Here is an 18,296-nt window from a genome sequence, read left to right as displayed (position 1 = left end):
TTTCCCACCATGCCAGCAGCTAGAAAGCCTGACAGTGTTACAGGTCAAGTACAACAGGACTCAAGAAGCCCCCTCTGTTTTCTCTTTCCTTTCACATTTCATTAGAGAAGCTTCACAACATTTTGAAAAGCTTCCTGGTTTCTATTTTTGCCTTATTTGATTTTCTCTGTAGGACACTGTCAGGCAGATTTAGGACCCTGATGCTGCACTTCACAAAAACAAGGCTTTACAAAACTCAAGATTAACAGAAATATTTCTCAGAGTGTACCAGGTTAGAAAGTATCTCATGAGGTCACCTAGTCCAACCTTCTGCTTGAAACTGGGTCAACATTGGACTCAAACCAGCTTGTCAGGACTCTGTCCAAGGAGGTCTAGAACACTTCTAAGGATAAAAGTTCAACAACTTCCTCTGGGCATATACATTTAAAAAAGAAAAGAGAGACTTGCTGTTAAAGGAGGGAAAACTAGACACTGATTAGGAAGAGGTGACTGTGAAAATAACTGATTTCATTGATTAAAGCACAAGAAATAAAGCAGAACAAGCAACAGTTACATGGGCTATGAGATATATAGGCAGATAATCTATAAAACAAACATTTGGGGTACTCAATTTCATTCTACATCAATGTAAGAAAATACATTACATATCTATTAGCCTGACAGTCTACTTTTTGGATGTTAAACAGCTTGTTACAACCTAAATGAGGATCTGTGCAGCTCATCCTTTAACTTCCAGCCACCATGGCTGGAATGATATTATCTATCGACATTCATCTGGCAGCTTTCCTGTCCCTCTTGATTTGAATCTCCAGTGACACACTGACAGGACACAAAAAATCCATCTAATAGTATGAGGCTACTACTAGAGACAAAATTCACCTGCTGAAAGGAGAAACCAGAAGGCTCCAAGCATTTACTGAATTTCATTTTAAGGTTCTGAGGGTTTTTTGGGTTACGATGCTCAATTGTTTCTTGTTTATGAAATGCCTACATTGTTAAATCCTCTTTTATCAGCCTAACATCACTGTGTGCACACCCAGCACTTGAGCACTTACTCGATGCCGTGTTTGGGACCCATCTAAGAATTACTAAAAGCCTACTAAAAGCTATGTGATCAACTCCCTCAGAACCACAGCACTCACAGAAGCCTAAGCAGAAGAGAACATCTGCCTCCAATTCGAAAGTTTTCAACTGGTATTTCATCAAGAGTTTCTGAAGACCACAAAAGACATCTCAGGAAAGGAAACTTACTGTTAGTAGACTTAAGTTCACTATACAAATGTTCCTCATTTCCAATAGGAAATAACTTGGACAGTTAAAAGTAAGTAGAGGTTGAAAACCACTGAGTACACTTCTCTAAACTAGGAACCTGAAGTAAGAGAAAGCAGTCACTGTAACTCAGCAGATAAAAGACTACAGATAAATAAGCTCTCTTCTAATAGTAGCCTCTTTTCATCAGTTCCTGGAAGTTTAAGTAGCACTCCCTAAGCCACTTGTGCTTTGTAGAACATGTTCAGCAGAGTGCTGAGGTATCCTCCCAAAACAAGCAGCAGAAATGAATGCCAAAGTTGTGAAATAATTACTGCTCTGTGAATTTGAGCAGCTCCTTGCAGCTCTCCAGATTTATAAACAGGAAGTGTGAAGCTCTGCATTCATACCTGCTTTCATCATATGACAGAGCCCTAAAGCCATCAAATACTGGCTGACAGAACAAGTCTCACTCTATAATCTAGACTGTCTCAACAGTGGATCCTATTCATTCTGACAGCTAAAAATAAAAGGCTGGGAGAGATCTGAGAGATCCAGGCATTTTCATCACATGCATCTGAATACTCAAAGCTCCTGAAACAGAAGGACACAGGTTTATACCCCTAGAAAACAGCATATCCTAAAGAACATTCACCTACCTATGCTGTTCAAGCACTGTTTTTCAGATATGAGAGAAAGAAAGTAGCACAACTACTTTTGTGGGACATAAAAAGGAGAGAATAAACCACTAAAATGGTTCCCTGAACTTTTTTTTTTCCTAAAAAATGTCTCTGGAATATTAAAGGTTCATTTTATAGTGTAGAGTAATAAAAAGTAGTCTGTGATAGGCTCAAAGACTGAGTCCATGGATTTTTGTCACCAGGATGAGATCAAGACAACCTCAAATAGATGATCAGATATTTGCACAAGTTTTCCATCATCCTTTTGTCAGATTTATTACATCTGTACACTGGAGGATGTTAATGACTGGACACCTGATAGATATGCCTTGATTTAAATAAAACAAGTGTAGCTATTTTTCAAATGCAAACAAGACACAAAAGGTCATTAGCAAGATTTATCTTCTGCCCATCACATATCATCACTCAGCACTGGGGAGAATACAAACCAGGCCTGTAGTGGAGTAAAGAGTTTCCATGGATTTGACAGGCTTCTTGCTCTGCAGTTGGTGGCATCTTGAAGGTAACACAAACAAGGAAGAAAATTGCCTTCAAAACCTGTTATTTCCTGACCTCTCCAGAAACAAAAACATGTGAAATTGAAACACCTGCAAGTCTTGCCTCAGCATTAGCTGGTGATTTAACTGCATGCACATTGCTGAAAGATGGCACTACTTGGGCCTTTTTCTTTCTGCTCTTTTCCTCAGGGGTCACTGTGCACAAACCAAAACACAAGCAAGGAAATCTATCAGCAGCCACTCGTGTCTCCAAACAGTACACTAAATGACATGCCAATGTTGTGGCAGTTCCGTCTTCTTCCATCCCAGCATAGAAGCAACAGAATTTTCCCCTTGCTTTAAGAAGAAAGAAAACCCTGCCCTCCTCTCTGGCACAAATGTGACAGATCCATGATGATTCACAGGATGTCAGGGGTTGGAAGGGACCCAAAGAGATCAAGTCCAACCGCACTGCCAGAGCAGAACCATACAATCAAGCACAGGTCACACAGGAACATATCCAGACAGGCCTTGAAAGGCTCCACAGAAGGAGACTCCATAACCTCTCTGGGCAGCCTGTGCCAGTGCTCTGGGACCCTTCCAGGAAAGAAGTTCCCCCTTGTGCTGAGCTGGAACCTCCTGTGCTGCAGCTTCCATCCATTGCTCCTTGTCCTATCCCAGGCAGCAAGTGAGCAGAGCCTGTCCTCCCCACCCCCAGCCCTCAGATATTTATTAACATTTATTAGATTCCCTCTCAGTCTTCTCCAGACTAAACAGCCCCAGATCCCTCAGCCTCTCCTACTCATCCTCCCCTGACTCATCCTCAGTCCCCTACTCATCCTCCTAGCCCTCTGCTGGACCTTCTCCAGCAGATCCCTGTCCCTCTTCAACTGGGAAGCCCAAAACTGAACACAGTACTCAAGATGAGGTCTCACCAGGGCAGAGTAGAGGGGGAGGAGAACCTCCCTTGATCTGCTGGACATTTCTTTTGTGTAAGTGGTTACTTGACCAAATATTCAGCATATCTAAACTGGAAATGGCCTGAGTTAGCACGACCTGCTCTAAGCAGCAGTCATAGAAACTTTGACTATAGATTCTATAATCTCCTCATTCTCAAACAGCTTCATCAATTTACACTGAGCAGGATATATTAACAGTCACTGGCAAATACAGTCCTTAGGGATCTGAAAGAGACTGCTCTCCAACACCACAGTCACCTCTTTCCAGGGGAATCTGCATTAAAGTATTCTATACACAACATGGCAGAGTGCAAGAGCTGCTGTGCTGGAGCTAACACAAGAATAAGAAAACGTTCTGTCTTTTATAAAGGTTCACTGGCCCAAAGACAGTCCTGAAGGGACTGGGTGTCAAGGCTGCCAGCAGAAGGGGTGACAGACAAGGCAGACTTCAGAGGAGAACCTCCTTGGCATGAGGCAAGGTCTAACCTGGGCAGAGGAAGCAGTCAGGCAGCCTGATGAACAGAATGGAAGTAGAGGAGTCAAAAATCAGGCACAGGATGGAAAAGGCACCAAACCAAAACGAGAGACTGACCAGGCTAGGGAAGCCTTCCTGAACTGAGGCACCACCCCAGGAAGAAAGCTGCACTTCATGCTTAGGGCTGAGAAAACAGAGTAGCAGACTGAAGCTATGCTGCCAGTTTATGCAATCACAAACTTAGTTGAACGAAGCAGTCAACAATCTCACACCCGGTTTGGAATTAAGCACATCTTTTGCTTCACCTATAATGACCTGCCCATGAATTTCACCACCTTAGAAAGAAGGCATCCTCAGAAGAAGGTCTATGGAGTCAGGAAGAGCCCTCACCACAAGTTCAGAGCCCATACCTCTACCCACAGCAGCAAAGTAGTGCCTTTGGCTACTAAAAGTAAGATGATTATTTAGCAATATAAATAGCATCTGTTACTCCCAAACTAAACCACCAGAAACAGATTTCACAGGGCACGAGAGATAAAAGGGAGACTAACAAGACTCAGTGTTACCAGCACTGGTGGATGGACACAAAACAACTTTATTATGCCCATCACAGACACACCAGACACAGCACAGGCAGCTGCCTGTGCCAACCAGGAGGAAGAAAAAATAATAATAAGTGCAGTGCTATCTCATGCTCAAGGGTGAAAAAGGCTATTAACACCAGCCAGCTCTCACATTTTCATCTCCTTGAAGGGAAGTTACATTTTAGCTATAGTTATTTATATTGTGAGTGTTTAACCACAAAAACTCTCCTCACCTTCACAACCTTTGGTTACTCCCCAAAATGGAAGTGCAGTAAATAAGATTGCAGCTGCTCACGACATAAAAGTCAGCCTCATTTTCTGAAGCCTCTAGAACCAGCAGCACTCACTGCATTTTTCTGGATATTCTGAACAAGTGAAATTAAAACCACAGTCTCAAAAACACAACCACAACATCCTGAATGATTACTGCCTTCTGCAAGTACAATTAACCACTATTGATTATGTATGAAGAATTCACAGTTGAAGAATTTGCTCAATATCACCTAATACAAAACATTTAACAACCAGGACACAATGTTATGACCAAATCTAACTGGACATAAATCACAGCATGGTTTGGGTTGTAAAGGACTCTAAAGATCATCTAGTTCCAAACCCCTGCCATGGGCATGGACACCTACTAGACCAGGCTGCTCAAGGCCTCATCCAACCTCCCTCTGAACAATTCCAGGCTTGGAGCTTCCACGCCTTCTCTGGACAACCTATTCCACTGCCTCACCAGCCTCATGGGGAAGAATTTCCTCCTAATGCCTAATAAATATATTTGGCTTTCTTTTTGTAATGTTTATGTTGATCCACGATCGCTGTTTGACCCAGAGAAATGTCACAAGCACCAGTATGGCTCTGTGCAAGTAGGGAGGGCCCAACAAATAATGTTTTGACAACTAGCCTGTTTTATCCATACAATGATTCACTGGTTAAGTAAACAATACAGCTATTTAGCAAAACATCGACACATATGAGTGAGCCTAAAACAACCTTTCTGTCCTTAGAAAAGCAATATTAAATGCCTCGCAGGGGTAGAATAACATCAAAGGAAAATACTGCATTCGCTCTGCAAGAAATCATTTTGCATCACTTTCTTAAAAGCCCATCTTAGTTTTACGTCAAGCAAACCTCTAACCGTGACACATCCAGGTTAAGTTCTGAGATTTTAAAAGGAGCACACGAGTTTAAACCTAACTTTAACACCCAAGGCACTCGGATTACCTTATTGATGATATTTGGGAATGTGTATCTTAAGCAAACAAATCTATTTTCCACCAAAGAGCTTATTCCAAACACCTCCTGTTAGATTCAACTTCACACATCTACCAAGCTCCATTTATGACTCCTGCTCCTCTGAAAACACATACACCAGCACCTTTAAAGATTTCCTATACTTCCACCAACGGTGAAATCCTTCCAGGCTGCTACGTTTAAAATCTGTAAGGAAAGTGAGTTTGAGTCTCATGCTTGTTTCTTCTGCTTGAGAGTATGTTGCTCCATTTCCTACCTGACACAGCGTTCCTCAGAGGCTCCAGCACAAAAACAATAAAAAATTGAAAATATTTAACAAAGATCCCCTTTCACATTCATTTGTTTCCCCTTCAGTTAACAGTGTCTCCTCCCAGCTTTCCCTTATCAAACCTTACGTGCCTCTCAGATGGAAGCAGAAAGAAGGAGGGCAGCCATGTATTGGTTTGAGCTTAAGAATCTTATCAATGCTTTAAACATTACACAGGTGAGCTGCTTTAACTGTTGGTACTACGTCACAGGAATGCACCATAGGGCAGCAAATATAGAAAACTATCCCCTCTGCAAACAATATACTGTTGAAAATTACTGTCCCTCTTTGTCCTTGGACTTGGATATCAGTTCTAGAGCAAGGTAGCTGGCAGGGTGTAGCTTGCCTGTCGCCTTGGAGCCCTGCAGCTGCAAGTGCTCAGTACTGAGCTTGTTTATGTTTTCCCTTTGCTAGTTCCTCTTTAAATTCTCCAGGAGATATCTACAAACGGACTAAACCAGCAGCACAGATAATAAACCACACAAGGCACATCCATCTTTCAACCCAGAGATGCAGATGCGTGCTCACTATCGCCGACAGCAGCAAGTAAACATGCGGAGCCGGTGGGCAAGAGACAGCCGGGAGCTGACAGCGCGGGGAGAGGAGCGGCGCGGCCGGTCCTGTCACATCGGCACGGCCCATTTCCCAAAGCCGGACTCGGAGAGAGCCGGCAAGCGACAGGCAAAGGAAAGGCCGAGTGCTGCGAGACAGCGGGAGGGTCTGGCGGCATCCGCGCCCGCCGGGTGCCTCTGCCCCTCGCCGCCCTCCCCTTCCCTCCCCGCCTGGCTTGCGGGACTGAGCGGCAGGAGCGGGACGGCACCGCCAAGGGCCACCGGGGGCTGCTGCCAACGTACGGGGGCAGCCAGGAGAGGAGATCCTCCCCATGGCTGTTGCCCAGGCCCCATCATTAGGACAGGGGAGATAGACAGATAAATATATAAATAAATAAAGGGCGGGGGGGGAGGAAGGAGAGGAAGGGGGCGGGGAAGGAGCTCGAGGTAGAGGAACGGCGCAAGTGCCTCCGCGCCGGGGTCTGTCATGGTGGTGCGAGAAGCCACCAGACACCGCCTCAGCGCGCCGCCCGCTGACAGGGGGGCAGAGCGGAGTGGCCCCCTCCCGCAGCCGCCCCGGCAGGCCCGCCAGCGCGCCTCCTTCTCCTCCCTCACCCCTTCGCAGGGCCTCGTCGTAGCTGAGGAAACCGATGCGGGACTCCTTGGCGCCCATGATGCTCCTCAGTCCATGGCCTCTCGTCCTCCGCCGGCCGGCTCGACGCCGCGGAGCCCGGGCTGCGCCGCTAAGGACTCCGGAGCGCAGGGCGCGGGCGGGGGGGGGCGGGGCGGGCCGGCCCGGCCGGGGGGAGGAGGCGGCCGCGCGCCCTCCCCGCCGCCGCCTCCATGGCGGGTCACGTGAGCAGCCCGCCCGCTGTGTCACGTGATGCCCTGCCCCGCCCCCTCCCCTCCCGGCTCCTCCTAACGGGCGGCACGCGCGCCTCGCGCCCCTTCGCCCCCCTCCCTCCCCCTCCCGCCGCAGGGGAGCGCCCCGTCACGTGACGCGGCGGTGCCCTCCTCCTCCCGCCGGTCGCTGCCCTTAAAGGCGCCGCCTCCTGCCCCGGCAGCAGCGGGACGGGAGCGAGGCTCACCGGGCCGGGGACGGGACGGGACGGGACGGGACGGGACGGGGCTCGACTCAAAGGGTTTGTGCAGCTGGGTTGGCATCTTCAGCTCTGCCTCGGGGCCGTTACGCGCCTAGCCAGCCGTGTCACACGGGGCAGAGAGGAGAAAGCTGCAAGCCTCGGAGACTGTCGCAGCCCTGCCTACGGGCGCTGTGTCTCGGTCTTTGATTTCCCCCCTCATACTTCACAGGAGACCGTGACTCTGAAAATCCTCCAGGGAGATGCAGGCTCGGGGTGACAGTGGGATGTTCCTGTTGCCTTGAAGTGCCGTTAACGCGGCCTGAGTTGTGAGAGTATCACAAATAACTCTCTGTCCTTCGCCGCTCCTCAGCACGTTTGCTGTTGTCGTTCAGTCCAATACCTGCACGGAAGGGCAGGATTTCCCAAATGGTACAACATTAAGCCTGCTAACATACCCTGGGCACTTCTGAGCAGAAAACAAGGCGTTGGAAGGAAAACACTGATTTCTAAGGGCAGCTGGTTCCAAGGATTGCTGCTGCACAGAACCAAAGGCTCTGAAAACATCGCTTGCAAGTCATGCCCTAAGTCACAGTTTCCGTCCTGAACGATCTTGCCGCATCAGAGCTGGAGAAAGGTCAAGCCTCAGTTACTTTCTTGCTGATGTCAGTTTCACCCGCAGGTATTTTTATAGCAAACATTCCAAACAAATTTCATAGCTGATATGCAAAGCCAGGAATGCAGCTCACAGCGAAGCTAGACTGAAGGCCAAAATTCCCCTCGTCTGACACTACTTGAGTGCAAAGACACTACAAATAAATTAAGCTTCCTAAAGCCTCCTTTCTTCCCCCCTCCGTATTGTTTATTATCTTAGATCTGCAACAATGAATATAATTATTATGCTCAAGCCTACATTCTGCCTTAGAAGACCTCTCTGAAATATAGACTTGAGAGGGGATTTTAAGTGCTTTTTAGAAGTGCAAATTAAATTGTTGGGAAAATGCTTCAACTACCAGCTACTTGTTACACACTGTTTAAAGAGGACATAAGCACAACTCCAGGCTGGGTGGGGAATGGCTGAGAGCAGCCCTGAGGAAAACGACCTGGGGGTCTGGGGTGATGAAGAGCTCAACAGGAGCCTGCAGTGTGAGTGCAGCCCAGACACAACCCTGTGCTGGGCTGCAGCAAGAGCAGTGTGGGCAGCAGGGCAAGGGAGGGGATTCTGCCCCTTGGCTCTGCTCTCCTCAGACCCCACCTGGAGTCCTGGGTGCAGTTCTGGAGCCCCCAGCACAAGAAGGACATGGAAGTGTTGGAGCGAGTCCAGAGGAGGCCACAGAGATGCTCAGGGAGCTGCAGCAGCTCTGCTATGAGGACAGGCTGAGAGAGTAGGGGGTCTGCAGCCTGGGGAAGAGAAGGTTTCGAGGAGACCTTGGAGTGGCCTTCCAGTATCTGAAGAGGGCTAGAGGAGGGCTGGGAAGGGACTGATGAAAAGGTCTTGTATTGACAGGATGAGGAGTAATGGGTTTAGACTTGCAGAGGGGAGATTGAAATTAAATGTTGGGAAGAAGTTCTTTGCAGTGAGGGGTGGTGAGACACTGGCACAGGTTGCTCAGGAGGTGTTCAAGGCCAGGCTAGGTGAGGCCTTGACCTACCTGTTTTAGTGGGAGGTGTCCCTGCCTATGGCAGAGGAGTTGGAACTGGATGATGTTTGGGGTCCCTTCCAACCTAAACCATTCTATGATTCTATATCCTCTTACTCCTCTGCTACCTTTACATATCTCTTCTCAATATAATCCTTTACCCGTGCAGCTTTCTCTTTGAATGTTTGAGAGAGTGAATTCAACAGACATGGCAACACATCAGTCAAAAGCATATGTTGGTAACAGCAGAAACAACTGGAGAAGTGTGGTTTGTCTAGTGATTAGATGAAGCATTCCAACCCCTGACGATGGCATTGCTGGTGCCACACTCTGTGATGGATTGCTTTCTAAACTCGCAGCTGAGGGGACGTGGTTTAGTCCCTGGCTTCACTGTGTGGTGTTCCTGTGAGACCTTATGTCCAGTAACAATCTTTTAATGTTGTAGTTGCTGCTCTGAGTTACAAAGGTAACTACACATAGCAGGCTAACAGAAAGCAATTACGAGCAGGAAGCAGCTACAGGGGTGTTGTAAGGCAGCTTCATACCCATTTCTTCCAGTTCTCACACCGCTTTCACCATGGCTATTTGGTCTTGCCTAACCTCGAGCCTCCCACTTTCAGTAAGTGATATTATTAAGCTGCAACAACAAACCCCCAAGTAAGGAGGCACACCACAGATCTGACATAACACTCCCAGGCTTGTTTCATCTAGGAGTGAAGGAACCTGCTGGGACAACAATTGCCCTCCGATGCTGTTGCAACCAGCACAGTTTAACTGCTGCCCCGCACCTGCTCCGTTCCATGTTGCCACATGGACAGATTACCAACATCCCTTTTTGTGCATTTACAGAAAACACATCTACTTCTCTTCAGCTGTCAAAAAACCCTCAGCAGATCAAGCTCTTCCAGCTGCCCCTCTCTAAAGATCTGTATTGTTCTAGCACTTCTTAGCAGACTCCCTCTATGCCAGCTGCAGATCATTTTCCCAAGCTTTTATGTCATGTTCAGATAAAGCCTCACCAGCACTTTGCAAAACTCTCCTGGTTTTACCTTTTATGCCTCCCCTACCTTCCTGGTTGCCCTTACACAACAGGTATGGGGCTCTAGCACTGGAGAGACAGGTTACAGAGGAAGTATACAAAGATCCACCCAGAGGACTTGGCCAGCCCCTTGCACTATGACTAGAAAAAAAAGAGAGGCATTGTTGTAGGTGATTGCCCATATGCCAGAATTCTGCTGCCTCCCTGGGGCCCAAGGTCAGAGATGTCACTAGGAAACTCCCCAGGCTGGTGTGGCCCTCTGATTGCTGTCCCTCAGTGGTGACACAGGGTGGGAGTGACGAGGGTGAGTACAGAAGTGCAAAAGCAGTTCAGGAGGCAGCAGGTCAGGAGCACAGGTAGGGTTTTCTCCCATCCCTTCGGTGGCAGGGCAGACTGTGCCAAGCACTGAAGGGAGCAGGCAACCACACCTGATGGACGTGGCTCAGGGGCTGCTGCCAGCAGTGGAATTTTGGTCTCTCTGGTCATGGGAACGTTTCTGCACCACTGGGCCTGCTGGGGACAGACAGAGTTCAGCTGTCTGAAAAGGGGAGAAGGATTCTCACATGTAAGCTGGCAAGGCTCTGTGGTAGGACTTCAAAGTAGGTTTGAAGGCGGAAAGGGATAGAAGCAAACTCACTAGAGGTGATTCTAGGATGGGGAACACTTCATATAATTCTTAAAGTACTCTTTCCAAAATGGCTAAAGACCTGCATTTCCTTAAAGCTTGCTGGTTTTCACAGTGCCTTAGACTTACATTGCTTTTTTTCATGGCATTTGAAAAAACTCCAGACTAAAGTGACATTTCTTCTGTGTCCCAGAGATAACGAATGGTGCCTAACAAGCAGCAGAATTTTGCTTGAAGAGTACTTTGAAACCATTTACCTGATCCATAGTATGCACCATGGCTCGCACCAAATTTAATAACAAAGATCTCCTAAGAGTGGAAGATCAGGCTGGAGGCTGATGATGGCAGTGCCTTTGTTCAGATCAAATTAAGCATGTTCTCAAAGGCATTGAAGCAGGAACCTGGAGGTAAGACTTTATATGCTAAGTGTGGATTAGATCTGGCAGCGAGTTTTTAACGCAGCACTATTAGGGAGCATAAGATTACAGATGTGGCTGCTGTTTAAATGCTATGTCAAAGGTAAATCAAGTCAAGATGCAGTGAATTTAGACCTCTATTGGGTGAATTGAGCTCCTCATTTCTTGCTATATATGCAAACCTAACTGGCCACAAGTCCCTTTGATTGCTGAGATTTAATTATTCACTAACCACAAATTAATAAGCATTTAGCAAATATCTTTAAGTGTCTTTGCATCCCTCTCAAGTATCTGTGGAAAACAAGACATTTACTGCTGCTCTGAAGCTGCAGGAGGCTTGCAGCAGCATTGCCTTCTTGGCAGAGCAGCCGGCAGTCACCTGGAGGGTGGTTGGCAGTCTGCAAGGCTACCGGGGACAGAGGATAAAAAAAGGTCACCCAGACTTCAGCTGAGTCTGAAGCAGACATCTGCTAAGGAGAAGGTGTTCTGAGTTGCACTGAAAATGCCTGACCTCCAAAGAGATAAGCCAAGTAATTGTGGAACTGCTGCAGTGAATCAAAAGCAGCTCTGAGAAGAGCAGCAGGAGACCTCAGGATTTCCTGATTTAAAATTTACTAAAATCAGGAACCAAAAAATGCAAGTTTTAAGCCATGCTCTACTATTTGTCTCTAAATCTCTGCCTGTCTTTCCACAGTGTTTGTCTCCCCCACCCCAGGATACTATAAATCTGTTAATCATAGAATGGTTGGAAGGGACCTCCAGAGCAGGATCACCCAGGGCAGGTCACACAGGAACACATCCAGATGGGTTTTGAAAGTCTCCAGAGAAGGAGACTCCACAACCTCTTTGGGCAGCCTGCTTCAGTGCTCTGGGACCCTTACAGTAAAGAATTGTCTGCTCATGTTGAGGTGGAACTCAGTGATCAGCTGATTTTTGCAGCCTCCTTATAAATACACAAATACATTGTTATCTCCTGTGAAAATGCTGCCTGCTCTTCTCCAGAGCAGTTGCAATCTTGATGCTGAGAAAGAAAATGAAGTCTTTACCTTTTTTTTTTTCCTCAGGAAACTCCACTCTATTTTTAATCTATTCTATGTTTACTTTTCAACCACAGGTACTCCAAGAGGATTTCTGCAAACCCAGCAATCACCCCCCTCGTTGAAGGGAGGTGTTTGCGAATGCAGGACTCAGCAGGGTGGCAGCCAGGGGACTCTCAGAGGGAGATGGTTTAGACTTTTCCCTTTTATTTGCAGCATGAGGGCACTTCTTTTACACCTACCCTGTAGATCTCCGCTTCCCAGCACCCTGGTGACTTCTTCGAGCAGTTGCCCTTCCCTACCCTCCCTGACACTGCTGCCTCTGCCATAGCTGCCAGGCCCTTTACCCTGGGGCTGGCACTCGTCCCTGCCTCTTCCCAGCAGCAGCAGACACTCTATACCTTCCTCTTTCCTGATGAGTCATAGAATCATAGAATCAGCCAGGTTAGAAGAGACATCCAAGCTCATCCAGTCCAACCTAGCACCCAGCCCTAGCCAATCAACCAGACCATGGCACTAAGCGCCCCAGCCAGGCTTTGCTCGAACACCTCCAGCAGCCCATTGCAATGGCAAGCCACTCTCGATGCTGTAGATGCAGGGTGGGGAGGCAGAATGGAGCAGTGTGTCCGTCTGCCCCAAAGGGCTGAGCTCTAGTGACAGCACAGCGTGGAGGTGACAGCTCCTGCTGCGCGGGCAGTGGTGACAGATCTGATCTGTGCAGCTACAGGTGTCAAAGAGCCTATCTGTAGAGTGACAGAGAGTCATAGAGTGGGTCAGGTTGGAAGTGACCTTTAAAGGTCATCTACTCCACCCACTCTGCACTCAGCAGCGATGCCTCAGTAGGTTGGTCAGAGCCACAAACGATCTGACCTGGAATGGCCCCAGGGATGGGATGTCTGCTACCTCTCCAGGCAACCTGGGCCAGGGACTCACTGCTCTCGCTGGTAAAAATTTCTTGCTTCTATCCAGTCTGAGCCTCTCCATTTTAGTTTCAAACCACCACCCCTTGAACTGGTCATGGGGGACCGACTGTCAAGGCACACATGCTGCCAGGGGTTGGATTTGGTGATCTCCAGAGGTCCCTTCTAACCTCCATCATGCTCATCAGGTGGTAGCTAATATAGGAAAAGAGTTTGGACAGCAGCACCAAGTCCTCTACAGTCAAGACAGCAAGGGAAGTGGAAGCATCCCACAGCCCTTATCTGAGCTGTGGACATACCTCTGGTTAAATTTCCCACTCCTTTATAAGGGAATTAATTAATATTTGTGCTGAGCCACTTCCCTGTGATTGTTTCTGTTCAGGGAGCCCATGCCAGGTTTTAAACCACTCACAACTGCTGCTCATGTCACTACTCACTACATAATTCCAGCTCATGTTACTAACAGTGTTATCTCCACAACCAAAGAAGCTGAGGCACGTCACAGGCATCCTAGGCTATTTTGAGTCTAGTGGGTAAGTGATCCCCCACTTCTACTGCAGTTGCCTTCAAAACACACAGCAGACACCACCATAAGGCACCCTCCACTCTCGATGTTCTCTTCAGCAGAGCGTCCCTGTGCGTGGAAGGGTGACACAATCATGCTTGAGGGCCCCAAAAAAAAAACCACAGTAAAAAGCCTTTTTTTCTTCTTTTTCCCTTGGCAGACTTTGCCAATGTTCCTCCAACCCAGAAGTAACAAGGTGCCATAGCTAATAAAAGCCACGAGGTGAGTGTAAAACAGTAGACATTTTTAGCGCGGCCTTCCTGGCTCTCTGTCGACCTCTTTGATTATGCCATGGGGAGGAAAAAGTGGGATAGAATTAATCAGCCTGCCGGAGGAGAACGCTGAAGGAGCAGATGAGCTTTGGCAAGGCTGTTGCTAGCACTGAAAAACTGTGACAAGAGGGGGGAAAAAAAGAAAAGAGGAGGCAGCCCTAAATCCAGGAGCATGTCATTCAGAAAGGGAGACACGCTGTGATTTATCAACGGAGCAAAAATTGAGGGGAGCGTAGCTCTCCCGTTTCAAAGTGTTGTCTCTGTGCGGATTAAGAGTAGTATCTGTCATCAGGAAACAATGGGAAATGAAATATGTTTGATAAAAGCAATTCTGCACTCCCTCAGAGAGAGGAAACCACTTGTGTCGCTGGGATGGAAGCAAAAGGATTCCTCTGCAATTCCACCCTCAGCAGCAAGGGGGAAAAAAAAGGACAAGAAGTGTTGTGACAAGAGGAAGTGCAGATAATTAATAACAGAAGATCAAATGGAAGGAGTGGCTTTGCAAGCAGTGCCTAATATCTGCTGCCTTTCAGCACAGCCCAAGCTGCGCTGTGGGAAGAGGCTGCTCGCCCCCAGAGCGCGGCAGTGAACCCAGCGCCCAGCGGGCAGCGGCTCACCACTGTGGCACAACGGGGCAGCTTTCCTTGTCAAAGAAAGGGCTTCTTTCTTCTCAGCTCGACAGCTGCTGCACACAGCGTCTCCAGCATCTTAGCAGTGTGATTGTTGTGCATAGAAAAAGCAACACCAAAGCGGAAAACATGTAACAACTCCTTGAACGTTCTGCCAAGCAGCTGATGCAATGGGAAGCGCGTCTCAAAGCAGCAGGGCAGCAGAGTGAGACAAAACCACGGAGCTAGGACCATCCTGTGTCATTTGGCACATCCTTGCACTTCCCTCAAGTCTGTGTCTGATCTCGGACGAGAGGGCCAAAGCATCTTATTTCCTAATTAAGGATCCACACCACTCAAACACCAAGCAAACAAAGGGCATCCTCAAGCAGAGAAAGCTGCCAGCCATCACAGCCTTGCCAACAGGCTCAGGGCTCACTTCAGTGCTTTCCCAACACAGACAAGTGAAAGAACTCTGGGCAACTGCATATCCAAGTGTGTGTGCACACACACTACACACTGGGATGCACACACTACCACTGACCATCACCCAGACGTTGCACCTCCCTGCTTGAATTAAGGACTCTCCGGACGTGGAATGGTTCAGTTGGAAAAGACCTCTCAGAGCACTGAGAGGAGTTAAAAGAAAACCAGCAGCATTCAAATAACAGATTTTTTTGGTATGGTCTAGTGACAGTGACGAAGGATTTTCAAGTTCTATACCAGGTAGCATTATTTAAGCTAGGACCATGCCTGCAATCTGTCCAGACTCAGTGAAGCCCTGCTGATGGAGCCAACAAAAACAAAGTCCATCAGCTTGCCATCTGCTCCAACTACTACCTCACACCTCATTCCCCAAGTACAGCAACGAGCCACAACAGGCTGCAGACGACCAGATTGCTTAGCTGTCACTTCAGCTGAACACACTGTGGCTGTTGATGTGTCACCATGGACTCTCCAGACCAGATGTGACACATCGCTGCTGGACATGGAGCTCCCTCAAGGCTGTTCTGTGGTTCCACCGTGCCCATGCAGCAAGGTAAAGCATCAGAGGTTAATAAAAATGTTCCCTACTCTATTAAGTATTTGCATGTGTTTTTATTACATAAACCATGTTGTTAAATGATCCATGAGAGCCTCTGGCACACACACTCCCTTTGGTTAGGAGCCCAGCTGCTCCTAGAAGAGCTTTTGGCCTGGCAGCTCTTTTCAAGCTACTATAACAAAAATTAGGCCTGAAATGTTGAGGAGATTCTTGAGCAGATTCTTAGCAATAGAAGACAAGTTCGAAGCAGCTGAAGGCTGCCAAATTGTGGCAGCTTGAAAAAGAAAATTGGTCCATTCAAGGAAGGGAGCAATTTGAGGTTCTTATAAAGCACTTGCACACTGCAATGATGGATAAGAGATTCTCCACTCATTTCTCCTAGCACTTCTTGGCTGTTTCTTCCACTTTCAGGTAGTTTCAATTTATCCTTCCATTTTTACCCACACAGTTAACTAGCAGCCTTCTGCTTGGGTTCTGCTGGTTGTAGAGATGAGCTACCAGCTGTGCAGCCCTGCAAGCCACTGTATACATGACCTTCAAATTTCCTGTGTAGCCAGTCACAAAATGCCTTTCAGTAGTGTTTCTTACCTCCCTGAGAGAGCATCTCTTGATTTTTATCATTAGATATATATCAATTCAGAGCCCCCAAAGCCTTGTGTGAACATTAACCAGCTAATACCAACAAAAACCCCCTCCCCTCCTCGCCCATACCCTGTTATTGTCTAAGTAACAGCTCCTCCATTTCACTGAAGCCAGCCTAGGGAGTTCTTTTTTGCATGCTCCTCTGCAGGAATATTAAACCAGAATGAGAATGAAGAGAGCTGTTAATTTTATGTCACAGCAAGGAAACTGAAGGTCTTCAGATCACACTTTCTCCTCAGGCTTCTAATTGCAAAATTATACTTCAAGATTTGACACAAGTTTCTCACCTCCTTATTTCCTAGCAAGTAAACCCAGACAAAAACCTACATTCTCCCCCTCCCTAATCTGCAGAGCTTGCACAACATGAGGGAAAACACTCCCAAGTAGGTGAAACCCTGCTAATTGCTACCATACTCTGAAAGTCCTTGTGACTTTACAGAGAGCCACGGCAAACCAACTCAAAATCTAGATCAGAATGTGCCAATCTTGTCAGTGTTATCACCAATTCCCTTTGTGGTTTATGCCCCACTCAAAATATATTTTACCAGGTTCTTTGAGCCTCTCCCTAAAGCATTGCTCAGCCTCCCTGTGACTGTTCACACCAGATCCAGCAAGAAGCTCTTCTCACTTCTCATGTTTTGTTTTGATACAAGATACAACAGCAGAGCACAGAAAATTGGGATTTTGAGGCATGAGACACAGGAATTTGAGTGGAGTCGGATGACCAACAGAATTTTTGCTAAAAACAACCCAACCAAAACACCACAAAGTAAAAAGGGAGTAAAACAAAACGATTCCTGAGTAGGCATCAAGCTTTACTTTTTTTTCCCCCCCTGGATAAGCACTAATCTAGACCCTGGAATATTCCCACTTCTAAATTTGATCCTTAGCAACCCATTCCTAATTCTATATTAAACACAATTAAAAATAGTGAGAATGCTCCCTAAATAAGTGAGATCATCACTTCCTGGGATCCTCAGCCAGATCCCACACTTTCTGCCTTTGCCACCAGATCTGTTCTAACTGCACAGTGCTCTGATCACAGTCACAGATTGCAGTAGGTAGGAAGGGACCCTCAAAGCTCATCTTGTCCAATGCTCTCACAGCCATCAGAGACACCTCCAGCTAGATCAGGCTGCCCAGGGTCACAGCAAGTCTGATCTTGAATGTCTCCAGGGACAGGACCTCAACCACATCCCTGGGCAGCCTGTTCCAGTGTCTCACCACTCTCTCTGTGCAGGATTTCCTCCTGATGTCCAACCCAAATCTCCCCTGCTCCAGTTTCAAACCATTGCCCTCACTCTATCACTATAAGCCCTTAGAATCATAGAATGGTTTCAGTTGGAAGGGACCTCAAAGCTCATCCAGTTCTGGCCCTCTGCCACAGGCAGGGACACCTCTCACTAGAACAAGTCACTCAAGGCCTCATCCAACCTGGCCTTGAACACCTCCAGGGAGGCAGCATCCACAATCTCCCTGGGCAACCCTTCCCAACACCCTTCCCTGCTATCCCAAGTCACTTGGCCCCACAATTCCCTGTAGCCACAGCCTCTTTCCATACAATGAGGTTGCACCCTCTCAGATGGAGCTGCACACCCTGCACCTGCACAGCAGCATCTCATCACCTCACAACACCACCTTATCACCCAGAGCCCTGCCTGCCAGTTTTACAAGCAATAAATCAGCAAAACCAATTTCCCCCCTCCTTCCCTTGCAGATTAATGTTATATAAGTTGTGCTGCCATGCAGTATAAACAGCAGCAAATGCAGCTCTTTGCATTCCAGCGGGTGGTGGCAGATCATAAAAGCACTTAATATATTTATTAAGGCCATTGGAGCTAGATAGC

General features: G+C 47.4%; 1 protein-coding gene across 3 annotated transcripts in view; it reads right to left on the bottom strand.

Annotated features, from left to right (window-relative positions):
- Positions 1–7,305, bottom strand: part of USP32 (ubiquitin specific peptidase 32) — an 83,591-nt gene extending 76,286 nt beyond the window's left edge. For all 3 annotated transcript variants that reach the window (XM_064165875.1, XM_064165876.1, XM_064165878.1), the window contains exon 1: positions 7,177–7,305. In XM_064165875.1, the coding sequence (XP_064021945.1) occupies positions 7,177–7,234 (58 nt within the window). In that variant the 5' untranslated portion in view covers positions 7,235–7,305. The remainder of the gene's footprint in view (positions 1–7,176) is intronic.
- Positions 7,306–18,296: the final 10,991 nt, after the last annotated feature.

The sequence above is a fragment of the Pogoniulus pusillus genome, chromosome 27 (genome assembly GCF_015220805.1).
Source record: "Pogoniulus pusillus isolate bPogPus1 chromosome 27, bPogPus1.pri, whole genome shotgun sequence".
NCBI lineage: Eukaryota > Metazoa > Chordata > Aves > Piciformes > Lybiidae > Pogoniulus > Pogoniulus pusillus.
The sequence above is the reverse complement of the archived record's forward strand: the minus strand, read 5'-3'. Positions and strand labels throughout refer to the sequence as shown.